This window comes from Eretmochelys imbricata, chromosome 21 (assembly GCF_965152235.1).
Source record: "Eretmochelys imbricata isolate rEreImb1 chromosome 21, rEreImb1.hap1, whole genome shotgun sequence".
NCBI lineage: Eukaryota > Metazoa > Chordata > Testudines > Cheloniidae > Eretmochelys > Eretmochelys imbricata.
The window spans coordinates 3,577,269-3,593,656 of NC_135592.1; the positions used below are offsets into that span (position 1 = coordinate 3,577,269).

General features: G+C 43.9%; 1 protein-coding gene across 1 annotated transcript; it reads left to right on the plus strand.

Annotated features, from left to right (window-relative positions):
* Positions 1-612: 612 nt before the first annotated feature.
* On the plus strand, positions 613-12,053 carry GUCA1A (guanylate cyclase activator 1A). The gene is made up of 4 exons (XM_077839304.1): positions 613-810; positions 7,718-7,867; positions 8,617-8,707; positions 11,893-12,053. The coding sequence occupies exons 1-4, from the start codon at positions 613-615 to the stop codon at positions 12,051-12,053; spliced, it is 600 nt and encodes a 199-aa protein (XP_077695430.1).
* Positions 12,054-16,388: the final 4,335 nt, after the last annotated feature.

Genomic DNA, 16,388 nt, shown 5'->3' on the forward strand with positions numbered 1-16,388 from the left:
AGAGGAGAAGTGAAAGGACAGACTAACAAAGGGCCTTCGGAGTACTTTACTCTCTTCTCTTTTGTTCTGATGTTAGTATCAGAGTCATCACTCACAGGGTCAGACACAAAATCAGAAATGAAGTGGATTAGGAGATTATGCTTGGAGCAAATCCTGCCACCATAATCTTACCTGTAATCTGCAGGTCTCCCATTTTACCTCCTTTCTATTTTAACCCTGAACTCTGGATGCCCCAGTTGGGATCCCATCACTGGCTCTTCCTCATTGGCTGGATTAGGATTTGCTGCATACTTAAATGTCAGGTCCTTGTTTGAAGAGGGTTTTGCGATTTTAAATTCACTGTAGGAAGTGTGAAACTCTCTCTGGAGGGGTGCCTTTTTGCAGCTCTGTGACCCATGACAGTGAACTAGAAAAATCTTGCACTTGGGTGTTTGGGTTCTCTAATTAGTGTAACTCCTGTGACATCAGCTGATTTTGAAACTTTAAGACAAAAAGTAGAATTGAAAAAAAAAAAAAAACAAAAACCAATCAAACCCCCATCAACCGAGAAGGAGAAGTCTACAAAATTTCCATTCTTCCTGGAAAAAAACGTGACCACCTCTTTGTGTGGAAATGGGGAACATGGATGGGAAATCCGTGGAAGAACTGAGTGCCACCGAGTGTCACCAATGGTATAAGAAGTTCATGACGGAGTGTCCCTCAGGCCAGCTCACCCTGCATGAGTTCAAGCAGTTTTTTGGTTTGAAAAATCTGAGTCCAGCATCAAACAAATACATTGAGCAAATGTTTGAGACATTTGACTTTAATAAGGTAAATATTACATCCCTACTTAATATGTATGTGCCTGTGTATATGTATGTGATTGTGTGTGTGTGACTAGGGTTCCATAGGTACTCTGATAATACAAATAAAAATAATATATAAATATGGCCTGTCTTTCCGTTGCCTTACGTGTTATGTAGTCATTTACACCCATGTAAAGGGCCAACTGGGTGTAAAACACTATCAAATCCAAATTCTCCACTCTCCAAAACCAGTTTTGGTAGCATTTTGCACCTACTTTGCGCTCATATTGCACAGGCCTAAATGTCTGAACAATTTGCAAGATGGTAGAGAATCAAGGTCATATAAATATATTTATGTGAAAGTATTTGACATGAATGTCCCGTATGACTCTGTTATATGAATGCAGGTAAAAGAAAAGGGAATCTTTCCAAAGCAAATGTTCCATCTCTTTTAGTTTTAAATTATTTGAATTGTAGGTATTTCTGTTTAATACAACTTTAAAAGAATTATTTTAGCTGCTGGTTTCTAATCCCTTTAAAGTAAACTACCTTTTAATCCCAAACTGTCTAATGTCACGGCAGTAAAAAGAAATCGAGTCAAAAGTGCCACATTCATTTGATGGAGCAACAGTAAGTTCCACATCCACTCAGTATGGCATGTTCCATGGCTTAGGGCAAAGATGAAATTTATTTATTGTTGATTTCTATGTTTATTATCTTTGGATTTGTTTTATTATACAGCTGTGTTTTTCTTGTGCTGGTCTTCTCTTTCTGCAGCTTTTAAAAATGTCTAATTACTTGCTCCTGCTAAATTCGTTCATGATTGTCACAAGGTGCTGTTAGGAGCAAAAGCACCAAATGACTCATTGAGGCTTTGTGTAGAGCAATTGCTACTAATGGATGCTGCGCTTTGTCGTAGGAACCGATCTTGTTCCCATTGAAATCAGTAGCTAAATGTCCACTGTCTTCAGAGGGAGAAAGACCTGATCTTTAAGATTATTCTTTAACAGTGTCCTTTATGGGCCTGATCCAAAGCCCATTCAAGTCAATGGAAAGACTTGCATGGGCTATATCAGGCCATATTTGGAGAACATTTGTTATTATCCAGAATCACTTCCTTGGCTGCCATGTCTGTGATTGGCTGAAAGATCCCTCGATATGCAGGCCCTGAGTCATTACTGCATGGCCAGTCTTATGCCGACACAAGTTCATTGGCTTCAGTGGAGTTACACCCACATAATTCTCTGTGTAAAGCAGGAGTGAATCAGGCCCATCAACTTGTAAGGAGCTTTCAGCAGGAAATGAAATGAAAAGAATTGCTATCTAGGCATAACTAACTAGTCTTTGTTACACTGATATAAATCTGGAAGTGACATTACTAGAGTGATTCTGGATTTGCCTGATTTCAGGGTGTTTACTGATGCGCCTCACCATGGTATCTGTTCACCTTCCATATAGAACAGATTGGCAGTGGTGGAGGCCTTAGTGGCTCTTCCCCCTTTTCAGGATAAGAAAGCAGTGCGTAAGGTAGCTTTATTTATTTAAGAGGGTTTATTTGGGTCTAACTGACTGCGTAATGGCATGGCCCTATCAATAGTTGGCTTTCTGTTTATCTATCAGACCTGAAGAAGAGCTCTGTGTAAGTTCAGAAGTTTGTCTCTCTCATCAGCAGAGGTTGGTCCAATAAGATATTACCTCACCCACCTTGTCTGTCTCACAAACTGCCATTCATAACATCCATCACCCCTTGCTGAGGTTTCATTTCATCCCAATAGTTTGTGTCTAAAATTCAACCCAGTGCAGAAAACGTGAGTTCTGTCCACTGCTGAAATCCTTGACCTAGGGCTTAACTGAGATTTAAGTGTCACCTAAGCCTTGTGCAGGCCATCTGGTCAGGAATTAATTTCACCCACACAGAAAGCTCTCAGTAGGTGAAATACAGGAGATTACTGTCCAGGTTGCATAGAATGGGACCCCTGCAGAGCTGTCTGTTGAAAAGTGTGTTGAACTCCAAGGTGGGAAGAGACATCTTTGGAGCCTCCTTGCACCTTGCAGGAGCATGTCTGCCATTCAGTACTGTGGAATAAAGCAGATGATCTGTTCTTTAACTGGGCCCCCAGAGCAGTGGGCTGATTCCATGACAGTACATGGCCTGTACTTCCCGAGGAATTACCATTGCTTTGTACAATGTGCCATTTTTCACTTGAAATATGTTTGGGAGTATGCCTTGTGGCAGTTTAAGAAGTTGTGACTGTCAAAGATCAATACCTAGAGCCAGGACGGTGACTAGCAAGCTCCCTCCTGCATAGCGCTGCTGCAAATACACCTGTCCTGACCTGTAACTTCCCCTGAACTAAGCCCCTCCAGCTGAATGTACCCAACGGTAGTGTGGGGCAAATGTAACTAAGTAGAAAACTGAGGCTAAAACCCCTTTCCTGTTGTGGCCTGTCCAAGTGTGAACCCAGGTTTCCAGAGGGAAAAGATTACAGCGCAAGACCCCATTCTACATGCTCTTTGTGAATTCTCTTCTCCCCTTGACGTCTGCATGCAAATCCCATTAGCAGTGAAAAGAATTACATATGCACATGGATGGGATAGTGTTGGGTGACACATCAGATTTCATCTGGATAAGCCTGTTCTTCTTTGCTTCCTGAGATATACTGTATTGCATAAAGAGATTCTCATAGCACAGAATAGCTCTCTCGGTTTAATTAACCTCTAAGCCCAGCAGCTACTCTGAGATCCATTACAATCTACATACCACACAGACTATGCTGACAGCTTGTGCCACACACTCTCAAAGAAACTGTGGAACCACCTGATCAACATCCTCTACAGCAAACAAGGAAAGATTAAGAATGAGCTCTCAAAACTGGATACTCTCATAAAAAAACAACCTTCCACACAAACTTCCTCGTGGCTGGACTTTACAAAAACTAGACAAGCCATTTACAACACACACTTTGCTTCTCTACAAAAGAAAAAGGACACTAAACTATCTAAACTACTACATGCCACAAGGGGCCACAACCGTGGTTCCCTCAACCCACCCAGCAATATTGTTAATCTATCCAACTATACTCTTAGCTCAGCAGAAGAATCTGTCCTATCTCGGGGCCTCTCCTTCTGCCCCTCCACCCCCAAGAACATGATACAGTTCTGTGGTGACCTAGAAACCTATTTTTGACGCCTCCAACAACTCAAGGAATATTTCCAACACACCTCTGAACAACATACTAACCCACAGAGACCTTCCTACCAACACTACAAAAAGAAGGATTCTGGGTGGACTGCTCCTGAAGGTCGAAACAACAGACTGGACTTCTACATAGAGTGCTTCCACCGACGTGCACGGGCTGAAATTGTGGAAAAGCAGCATCACTTGCTCCATAACCTCAGCCGTGTAGAACACAATGCCATCCACAGCCTCAGAAACAACTCTGACATCATAATCAAAAAGGCTGACAAAGGAGGTGCTGTCGTCATCATGAATAGGTCGGAATATGAACAAGAGGCTCCTAGGCAGCTCTCCAACACCACTTTCTACAAGCCATTTCCCTCTGATCCCACTGAGGGTTACCAAAAGAAACTACACCATTTGCTCAAGAAAATCCCTGAAAAAGCACAAGAACAAATCCGCACAGACACACCCCTGGAACCCTGAGCTGGGGTATTCTATCTGCTACCCAAGATGCATAACCGTGGAAATCCTGGACGCCCCATCATCTCAGGCATTGGCACCCTGACAGCAGGATTGTCTGGCTATGTAGACTCCCTCCTCAGGCCCTACGCTACCAGCACTCCCAGCTATCTTTGAGACACCACTGACTTCCTGAGCAAACTACAATCCATCGGTGATCTTCCTGATAACACCATCCTGGCCACTATGGATGTAGAAGCCCTCTACACCAACAGTCCACACAAAGATGGACTACAAGCCGTCAGGAACACTATCCCCGATAGTGTCACGGCAAACCTGGTGGCTGAACTTTGTGACTTTGTGCTAAACATAACTATTTTACATTTGGGGACAATGTATACCTTCAAATCAGCGGCACTGCTATGGGTACCCGCATGGCCCCACAGTATGCCAACATTTTTATGGCTGATTTAGAACAACGCTTCCTCAGCTCTCGTCCCCTAATGCCCCTACTCTACTTGCGCTACATTAATGACATCTTCATCATCTGGACCCATGGAAAAGAAGCCCTTTAGGAATTCCACCATGATTTCAACAATTTCCATCCCACCATCAACCTCAGCCTGGACCAGTCCACACAAGAGATCCACTTCCTGGACACTACGGTGCTAATAAGCGATGGTCACATAAACAGCACTCTATACCAGAAACCTACTGACCGCTATTCCTACCTATACGCCTCCAGCTTTCACCCTGACCACACCACACGATCCATCGTCTACAGCCAAGCTCTGCGATACAACCGCATTCGCTCCAACCCCTCAGACAGAGACAAACACAAGATCTCTATCCAGTGTTCTTACAACTACAATACCCACCTGCTGAAGTGAAGAAACAGACTGACCGAGCCAGAAGAGTACCCAAAAGTCACCTACTACAGGCCCAACAAAGGAAATAACAGAACGCCACTAGCCATCACCTTCAGCCCCCAACTAAAACCTCTTCAACGCATCATCAAGGATCTACCACCTATCCTGAAGGACGACCCATCACTTTCACAGATCTTGGGAGACAGGCCAGTCCTTGCTTACAGACAGCCCCCCAACCTGAAGCAAATACTCACCAGCAACCACACAACAGAACCACTAACCCAGGAACCTATCCTTGCAACAAAGCCCGTTGCCAACTGTGTCCACATATCTATTCAGGGGACACCATCATAGGGCCTAATCACATCAGCCAAACCATCAGAGGGTCGTTCACCTGCACATCTACCAATGTGATATATGCCATCATGTGCCAGCAATGCCCCTCTGCCATGTACATTGGCCAAACCGGACAGTCTCTACGTACAAGAATAAATTTACACAAATCAGACTTCAAGAATTATAACATTCAAAAACCAGTTGGAGAACACTTCAATCTATCTGGTCACTCGATTACAGACCTAAAAGTGGCAATACTTCAACAAAAAAACTTCAAAAACAGATTCCAATGAGAGACTGCTGAATTGGAATTAATTTACAAACTGGATACAATTAACTTAGGCTTGAATAGAGACTGGAGTGGATGGGTCATTACACAAAGTAAAACTATTTCCCCATGCTTGTCCTCCCCACCCCCCACTGTTCCTCAGATGTTCTTGTCAACTGCTGGAAATGGCCCATCTTGATTATCAGTACAAAAGCTTCCCCCCTCCCCCCCCCACCGCTCCGCTCTCCTGCTGGTAATAGCTCACCTTACGTGATCACTCTCCTTGCAGTGTGTATGGTAACACCCATTGTTTCATGTTCTCTGTGTATATAAATCTCCCCACTGTATTTTCCACTGCATACATCCGATGAAGTGAGCTGTAGCTCACGAAAGCTTATGCTCAAATAAATTTGTTAGTCTCTAAGGTGCCACAAGTCCTCCTGTTCTTTCTGAGATCTTGTTGATTATTAACACATTGTGCATCTGCAAATTTAAAAATTACCACATTTGGGGTGGAGGTGTTTGGGGCAGAGGTGTTTGGGGCAACTAAAACGAACTGCTGCTTGCATTCAAAACGCACTGGAGAGAGGGCGCAAGCCTTCACCTCTGCTAGTTTCACATAGAGCCATTGAACTCTAGGTCCTTATGTCTGTTTGGTTTGCATATTTATTCAAATTTGGAAAATGCAGCAGGACACAGAAAACCTGATCCAGAGCAGATGCAATTCATCCCTGTACACGGGGACCGGCACAAGGCATAGGCACCAGGTAAGCCTGCGAAATAGGTCTTTAAGTGGAACTTAAGTGTTGCCGATCCCCTGGGCTGGCCTTGGCACGGGGGCGAATGTCCCCCCAGAGAACCCTTGTTTTGCTGAAATGCAGAGGAAATCTTTGATGCCTGATTTTTTTTTCCTTTCCACCAAATTAGGCCTCCTCGATCAAAAATAGCACCCTGCACTTTTGAGGTTCAGGCTCCATTTGCTCCAGCAAAACTTGAGTTTGGCTTTTGTTTTGTTGTGTCCTTCTGGGTACCAGGCAAGAATGAATTACCAGCATGACTCTTGTTTGTTTGAACAGCCTGGGCTTCCATTTGCAATAGTTAAAAATATATGAACTTAATCAAATTTGAAAAATAAATGTCTAAATTAAAAAAAGAAATGTTTTCCCAAACGACACACAACTGGGTTTCCCAATTCCCATCACTGCTATTGGAGAGAAATCACTACAGTTTGTTGTATAATAATATTTATTCGTAGTATTTATTAGTAAAGTAATAATTCATCTGAACGTATTTAGTTTTTTTTTACCAAATGATTTGGTTAAATGGGAAGGATAGTCTAATGGTTACAGCCCTTAGAGACCTGAGTTCAATTCTCTACTCCACCCCAGACTGGGGTAAGTCACTTAGTCTGTCAGTGCTCAGTTCCCCATCTGTAGAATGGGGATAATAGCACCACCAGACCTCACAGAGACGTTGTGAGGATGAATACATGAAAGATTGTGAGGTGCTCAGATACTACAGTGATACTACAGATACTACAGGGCCAGATAAGTACCATCGATTTCAAAGTGCTTTTACCCTTCTTGGACCAGATCCTCAGCAGGTATAAATTAGCGTCATTTATTGACTTCACAGGAACTACAGCCAGTTTACACCAGTTTAGGATCTGGTCCAGTAGTTAGGGAAAGGTAAGTAATATTATGCCAGTTTTATTACAGAAACGCAGTCTGCTGTTCCAAAAGATACCAGACAGAACCTTTAAAGCTGTCTGTCTGACGCATCCTCACCTCTGATGTAGCCCTGTTCTTGTGCTTTTCAGGATGGCTACATTGATTTTATGGAATACGTGGCAGCTCTGAGCCTGGTCTTGAAGGGAAAAGTGGAACAGAAACTGAGATGGTATTTCAAGCTCTATGATGTGGATGGGAATGGCTGCATTGACAGAGGAGAATTATTGAATATCATCAAGGTGAGCAATTGCTGCTCTGCCTCTCTTTTCTTCAGCCAATAACTGTGTTGCCATAGCACCTTGGATATCAGCCATTAGACAAATGTACAGAGATTGAAAGGCCATAAGAACACATTTCCAAAGGGAGAACATTCCAAGCCAGAGAGGTAATTGTGCTCCGTCAACTGGCAAATTCGCAAGCATTGGCCAAATTTTTAGTCCACTCACAATACTGGGCAGAAGGACCTTCAGGCTCAGTTAGGCACAAATTGGGAATTACAGCAGTGACTTGTGCCAAGCCTGGTGTGGGCATGCATTGTGCCAGTTGCTCTCCCGCACTGCTGTGCTGATGCACTGGAATTCCCTTGCAGTCCAAGTCCTCAACCCTCGGCCTCCACACATCTCCCCATGTAACTTCCAGTTCTCACCTGCAGCAATCCCTTCTGTTCCAGTCTGGGCTGCTTAGATACATCAATTTAAGGCTAGGTTGAGACTCGCACTAAGGATTTAAAACAGGATTTCCGGACGTCAAAGGTTTATGAATTATCCCAATGTGCCTCTGTAGCTACTTAATTTTTTAATGCATTTAATGTATTTTAAATTGATTTGAATCTTTTAAAAAAATGTACTTGTTATCCCTTTGAGAACACAACCCATTGCATGAAAATTTGGTAATTTGTGCTACTCCCCTTTGCTACTTATAGCCCGCAGATTCATAAATCTACCCAACATGCTCATTAAATGTTCTCTATGTCTTTCTTTGCCTCCAGGCTATTCGAGCCATTAACCGATGTCACGAAACAATGACAGCTGAGGAATTCACAGACATGGTGTTTGATAAAATCGATATTAATGGAGACGGTAAGGAACTTTATATGCCTGAGAGAGCACTGCTCTAACTTAATGACAGGTTTCAGAGCAGCAGCCGTGTTAGTCTGTATTTGCAAAAAGAAAAGGAGTACTTGTGGCACCTTAATAAATAAATAAATTGGTTAGTCTCTAAGGTGCCACACGTACTCCTTTTCTTTTTGCTCTAACTTGAACCCCCTAACCCTAATTCTTCCTGCCAAGTTACTGCAAACTCCTGGAATGCCCAGAAACAGAGCTGTCAAAAATGGATCTGAAAGCATCTGAAAAGCCAGATCTTCAGCTGGGGTATATAGCTGTTGCTCCATTGACATCAGTAAAGCTATGGCCATTTACATCAGCTGAGGATCTGAAGATCTGGCCAAAAAGCTTTAGAGAGCGAGGGGAAATTTAGGCTCCAGTCCTTTTAAATTTTGTTCAAGATCTCAGCAAACTAAGAAGAAACAGGTACCATCTAACCTGTCCATATCGTCCTCTCCTGTTCCCCCCTTGGCTGAACTCTAGGTGCTTATACATTTCCCACTCTTAATCATAGAATCATAAGGTCAGAAGGGACTGCAAGGGTCATCTAGTCTAACCCCCTGCCAAGATGCAGGATTTGTTGTGTCTAAACCATCTAAGACAGGTGGCTCCAGCCTCCTTTTGGAACCCTTCAGTGAAGGAGCTTCCCTAGGCATCTGTTCCATTGTCCTACTGTTCTTACAGATAAGAAGTTTTCCCAGAGATTTAATCCAAATCTGCTATGCTGTAACTTGAACCCATTGTCTCTTGTCCTGCCCTCTGTGGCAAGAGAGAACAACTTTTTTTCATCTTTTTTGTGGCAGCCTTTCAAGTATTTGAAGACCGCTATCATGTCCCCCCTTAATCTCCTCTTTTCCAAACTAAACATATACCACTTCCTTCAGCCTTTGCTCATATGGCTTGTATTCCATCCCTTTGATCATCTTTGTCACTCACCCCTGGTTTCTTTCCAGTTTCTCCACATCTTTTCTATACATTGGTGACCAAAACTGGACCCAATACTCCAGCTGAGGCCTCACCAGCACCGAGTAGAGCGGTACTATCATCACCTCCCATGACTTGCATGCGATGCCTCTGTTAATGCAACCTAAAATTGCATTTCTTTATTTTGCAACATCGCACTGTTGACTCATGTGGAGGTTGTGATCCACCACAACTCCCAGATCCTTCCCAGCAGTGCTGCCGCCAATCCAGTTATCCCCCATTCTGTATTTGTGCATTTGTTTTTCCCCCCCTCAGTGTAGCACCTTACATTTGTCTTTGCTGAATTTCATTTTGTTGTCAATAGTTCAGTTCTCCAACTTATCAAGATCCCTTTGAATTTTAGCTCTGTCCTCCAAAGTGTTTGCAACCCCCGCCCCCCAGCTTTGTGTCATCTGCTGATTTGATCAGGATGCTCTCTATTCCTACATCTGGGTCATTCATAAAGCTGTTAAACAACATCACAGCCGGTACAGATCCCTGTGGAACTCCACTTGAGACCTCCTTCCAATCTAACATTATTCCATTAATAGTTACTCGCTGTTTGCGGTTGTTTAACCAATTAGGTATCTACTTAATGGTAGTTCCGCCAACCCCCCATTTCTCCAGTTTACTTATCAAAATGTCATGTGGGACTGTGTCAAAATGTGCTCTGCTTCTACCAATCCCGAGAGTTTAAACAGGCCCCAAATTCTGCCTCATGAATCTGGCTTTATGTCTAGGGCTTCTGTTTTGGTGGGGAGGGGTTATTAATTTTATTGTTCAGGGTTTACTGTCAGCAATTTTTCAGTTCTATGTAGATGTCCAACAATTGGGGGTTTTCGGGGGTGTGAGATTTTTTTCAGGTACTTCCCAAATTTCTTGTCTAAACACGATCTACTTAATTTTTTATAGTATGTATAACAATGACTTACTTGTTATTTTTAGCTTTGTATCCTTGTTATAGACCCCCCTTGTTTAATGTGTTTGTTCCTCTGTGCACTTTAATGTAGTGCTGTTTCAAACAACACTAAAACCTAAAATTCAAACCCAAAAATCAGAAGCCCTATTTAAACAGTTCCAAAATAAGCATGGGGGTGTAACACCAACATCTCAAGCTCTTGTCATAGTGTTTGAATTTAGATGTCCATATTCCCAAAGGCCCAGAATCCACTAGGGGGATTAAGCAGAGGATGAGATTAAGAAAGAGAAACATTTAGCTGAAATGTCAAGATAAACTTCTGGAGTGAGTTATGCACTCCTCTGGGAAGAGTCTCCCAACAGGACTGGTAGAAACCCTTTGACTGGGGAGATTTAAAACGATACTGGAAACTTTCAGAGAACGGTCCTAGACTGCCTGGCAGGGAGATAGGCTCCTTTTTTTTATCTCTCTCCTTCAGTAAATAAATCCTGTTGGTTCCAGAATGCATTTCTAATGCTAGTTTTGATTGATAAGGCCTTAATGGTGTAGGACTTTGCCCCTCTACTCGTGACATACTGATACAGGTACGATCAGAGGAACTCAAGCTGGACAGAACAAGGAGATCCCAATAACATAGAACAAGGGGTAATGGTCTCAAGTTGCAGTGGGGGAGGTTTAGGGTGGATATTAGGAAAAACTTTTTCACTAGGAGGGTGGTGAAGCACTGGAATGGGCTACCTTGGGAGGTGGTGGAATCTCCTTCCTTAGAGGTTTTTAAGGTCAGGCTTGACAAAGCCCTGGCTGGGATGATTTAGTTGGGGATTGGTCCTGCTTTGAGCAGGGGGTTGGACTAGATGACCTCCTGAGGTCCCTTCCAACCCTGATATTTTATGATTCTATGACACCCCTCTTTCAAAAGGAGAGGGAACTGGCCGTTGATGGTTCTCTGTGAGATGCCTGCAGCCCTCAGAAGGGCTTCCCCTCCGCTGGTCAGAAATGGCCCTGTGGTCTACTGTCCTTCAGGGCACACTGCAAGCTGCTTCTGTTCACAGAGGCTGGGAAGGAGGTGGGTTTTGAGAGCGATTGGAGCTGTGGAGAGGAGTGGCGTGGCTTTGAGGTTGTGCAAGTAGTTTAATTTTATTTGGCAGGGGGCCGAGAACCATGGCTAGGCCCTTTCTTATGTTGTGTCTACATAATTCCTCTGGGCCAGATTCAAGTCAGCGGAAATGGGGGCAGGATTTAACAGAACCCTCTCTGCATGTGTTCCGGCAAACAGGTGAGCTCTCCTTGGAGGAGTTCATGGAGGGAGTACAGAAGGACGAGGTGCTCCTTGAAATCCTCACCCGGAGCTTGGACCTGACGCACATTGTCCAGATGATCCAGAATGACGGGAAGAACCCGCAGGGCTCGGAGCAGACGGGAGAGGCGGCTGAATAGAAATTTTCAAAACTCTTTTATTTTATTGTCTAACATTACTAAAAAATTGGGGTGGGGGTAGGGAAATTGGCAAGCTGTGCTACTGTCACGGTGATGAGAGCATCCTATGTTAGAATATCACCCTAGCAGGGGAGTCAGGAGCTCCTCTAAATATGTCAAACCAATTGTGCACGCAGTTAATTGTGAGGCCAACGCAGACCAGCAGTGACAAGAGCCTCTGGGCGTTGGGCGAGCGCTGCCCAGGGAGCCGATGCAACCACTGCTGCCTCTGTAAAAGAGAGGGACCAGACTTTAAAGAGAGCGAGCTGCCGAGCTGGCTCATTGCTCTAGAATCAAATGATGCTGGGGACTTCCCGAATGGTGCCACCTGGGTCCTTTGCCAGCTGGGTGCCTCTGAATGTTGCTGCTGCTGTGTAGGGAGAGAAGTGAAGAATGTGTTCCAGGAAGGTGAGAGCAGGATCACATAATACTTTCAGAAGGTACATTGCTGAGTGACCACTGTGGAAATTCATCTCCGTGCAAAGCGCCCCACAAGGTCTTCATGCCACTTAAGTCTTAGGGTCAGAACCTGACTCCATTAAAGCCAAGGACAAAACCCTCTGATTTCAAAAGGAGCAGCACCTGGCTCTTAATGGGAGCTTAACCCCTGGGGGAGGCCTGCTGTAAGCACTGGGCAGGTGAAGTAGGACTGCAAAGGCACTCTGCCCAGGGGTGAATTTCCCACTCTGAGAGTAGAGTGATAACCACAGCTATGAGACCTATATGGAAATTGGTATGTGAAAAACACAGGTGACCTTCTAAGAACTTTGCAGAGTTCAGTTCATAATGAACAGCTTTTCTGTCAGTCAAATCAGCACAGACTCCATGGTTACTGCGAGAGTTCAAAACAAATAGGCAATAAGGGTGCAATTTGGACCTGCGCAGGAGCCCACAAAAAAAGACTCAGGGCACCCTTTAAATCCTTAACACGTGTTAAATGGCAACATGGGCATCTGTGGACCCACCGTGCTGGGGTCAATTGCACCCTAGCTGAACAGAGCAAACCCCTGGCAAACCCCGCTCTGGTTAGGCCTGTGTATGTGTGTGTTTGGGGAAAGGGAACTAAGCCATACTTAGAGGTGTTTTAAAATATAGTAGTGATGATTTTTCTCTCAGAGAAAAAGCAAACACACGCGCGCTCACTGAGAAGTATCCCAAGTAACATACATGACAGGGAAACAGATATTTTTGATAGAATCGTTTTTCTCCTTATTATGTCTTTGAAAGGAATGAAACAGAGCTTGTTGTAAACTGGAGCATAAGCAAATTGTATGGAGTGAAATGGTATCAATGAGTCACTTCACAACTCAAATTATAGGGTGAAATTCAGGGCACTTGGGCGCAGCTTGAATCCATTGTAAGCCCACCGAATAGACTGTAAGTGGTGCATAGGCCTTTTGCTAACTTTCCTCTTGTGGTGCATTTCAACCATAGTGAAATCTGCCCAGAGTGACAGGGTTCTGTGGAGGAAAAATTGACTCTAAGAGTGTCCAGTCTAATCTCTTTTGCTTTGACCCACTATAACTCCCTGAAAGCGGGGATTCCAGAACAGCTGGAGAAATGATCTGGATCTTCTCTTTCCATATGTATTTTGAGACAGCTGCCCTTTGGTAGTAGCTCTGATGCTTGCATGGCAGCCGAAGAACTCCATGGTTATGTCGCCCATCCTTTGGTTTGAGGCTATCTTTAAACTAAAGGCAATGGAAGGTTAAAAAAACCAACAACATGAGCGAGAAAAAAGGAGTGTTGGCAGCTGCGACTTTTTGTCTTCCTTTTAAAATGTTAAAAACATAAATGTGCCTTTTTACTCCTGTCTGAACTATTCACACACACGTTTGCGTGGCTCTGTTTCTCCATGAAGGAATTTGAAAGGCAGCAATGGCAGTGACTTGAAAGGTAATGTCTTGTCATGCGTCTGTAGAAATACTCCTGCATGTCTCATCTGTACAGAAAGAACAACGTATAGTGTCCACTCTTTGGTCTTTGGATACTTTCTTAGTTAGCTATGGATCCCAGTGAGCCAAATTTTGGTCTCAGTTATTCTGGATTTACACCAGTGTAACTCTACTGATTGGTCCAGCAAATTTAGGATTTGGATAGCTGTCAGAATCACTTTTATAGGTGGGGGAAAGAGAGTTTTCATAGATTTCGACCTCATTTCATAGATTTCGACCTTATAACAAGTTTGGAGGGGGAGGTGGAAATCCAGAGGAATACAACATCTCCACAGAATATTCAGGTAGGCGCCAATGAGGGTATAGCATCAGGGTTAGAGTGCTTTGAAATCAGTGGAAGCTGCGGGTGTTCAACACCTCTGAAAGCCAAACCGCACCAGTTCTGTCTCTTTGCAAGCTCCAACTGTGGAAGGCTTGGTCTTGGGACTGGGTTAAATCTTTATCCCCAGGCTTCTTCTCACCCTCCTGCTTCTTTATAACACAGGCATGTTTACTCTCGCTGCTGTCAAATTGCAGTGGCTTGTTTGTTGGGGAATCAGAATGGAACAAATCATCTTTCTTTTCTCTGGAGCCCAGTCTACTAGTTACCCACACAGGTTCAGGTACCAAACACAAGGTCCAACGGGAAATGGAAAGTGATCTAGTTTAACACTTTTAGTAGGATTTGCTTTTATAATTTCCTTTTCCAAACCAGAGATTAGCTACCTCCATGGATAATTTCATGCTGGAGGAATGTCAGTCACTAAGCTGTGGGCTGGTAGGTTACACTATTTCATTTTCCATTACACCTTTTAGCAATAGTAGTTTTTTCATACAATGGTCCTATTGGGTTCTGGGAAGGTCGGCAGGTGCAAGCTAAAGGACCTGTTTCCAGCCTGTGGGGAGGATCCACTGAGACCGGGAACTCAAATAATTACGGGGGACATCAGAAAATATAACCAGGACAGGTGAGAAGGTCAAAGGGTCAAAACAAGGGAACCTACGATGTTAGTGGAATGCCTAGGTACAGTTCAAAGAAATCCATGGCTAGAGATGGGCCAAATACAATGTTCAACCTGTGAGCTTCTTCCAAACACTAGGGCATTCAGGTAATGAGTAGAACCAAATGTCTTTCCCCATAAGGTTGAGTCCCTGATCTTCCTAGAAGCCATTTCCCACCTTTCCAGAAAGAGCCCTGGGGATCACAATGGTGTGCTAATTACCTAATGCAATTACCTCTCTCTGCCTCTATTGCCAGGACAGATGTAATATCTTGGCTGCCCCCAGTATCCACCATATACATAGGAAAGGTTGGTAATTGATGGTTAACCAGCCCCTCCTCTGCAGCAGCTGGGTGGGGCTGGCCATTCCTCATCTGCTCATCTCTCTGTTATGTGCTCACGGAGTGGAGAGTTTCTTCATCCCACAGCAGCAACTAACGCACAAGTGACTAGGCAGCACTGCACACGGGAAGCAGTTATTTCCACCACATTCAATGTTTTGTTATTTAGCACTGGCTGTTTCCAATGTATAAGCACTTTTCTGATTTTTCTGTTTGTTTTTTTTGTGTGTGTGCGCGCATTTGGCTGCTTTTTAACTGTTAAGTTTTATACTTCTGATCCTATAGTGTAATTAAAGAACAAAGTAAAGATGGTATTTTATAAAATTATTTCACTTGGGCACTTTATTTTATTAAATCAATGTTTCTATTCCCAGCAGGATATATTAATTCCCTGGTACACATCAAAAGCAAGTCCATTCAGGGAACTAGAGCTACACTACAGCTTAAAATGATACCAGAGAGGCCTGGGGTTTTCGGACTCAGATTCTGCTCCTACATTCACTGAATCCCCTGTAACTTCAGGGCTAGCTGACTGTACTGATGTTATTTTGGCTTCAGAAGGGCTCACCCAGTCTGGCTTCAGGTGCCCCCATTGCTCAGTTTCCCTTCTGCTACAGTTAATAAACTTTCATCCTGCAGGCATTTTCCTAGTAACCCTCTGTTTCTGGATTCTGACTTATTCACAAAGTTCAAGCCAGCTCAAGTTTTCCACCACTCTCTTACTGGCTAGCAGCCTTTGATACAGGGTTCCTAGCCCTGTCTCTGCTGAGGCTACCCTCTAGCCTCCCTAGCTGGCTCCGGCTCTTTGCAAGCCTTCTGCATGGGAACCAAAGAGCATCTCCCACCTGTTTTCTCTGCATGAAACAGTTCACACAACCTTACTACGCTTTTAAATCTTTCCTCTGACTGGTCTTAGGTTGCATTTATATGCTCCAGCAGGCCTGGTTCCTAATCACATGCTCCCATCACATGGTCATTGGATTGAGAGGTGAAATAGTCACAGGTGAGGCTGAACTCAGA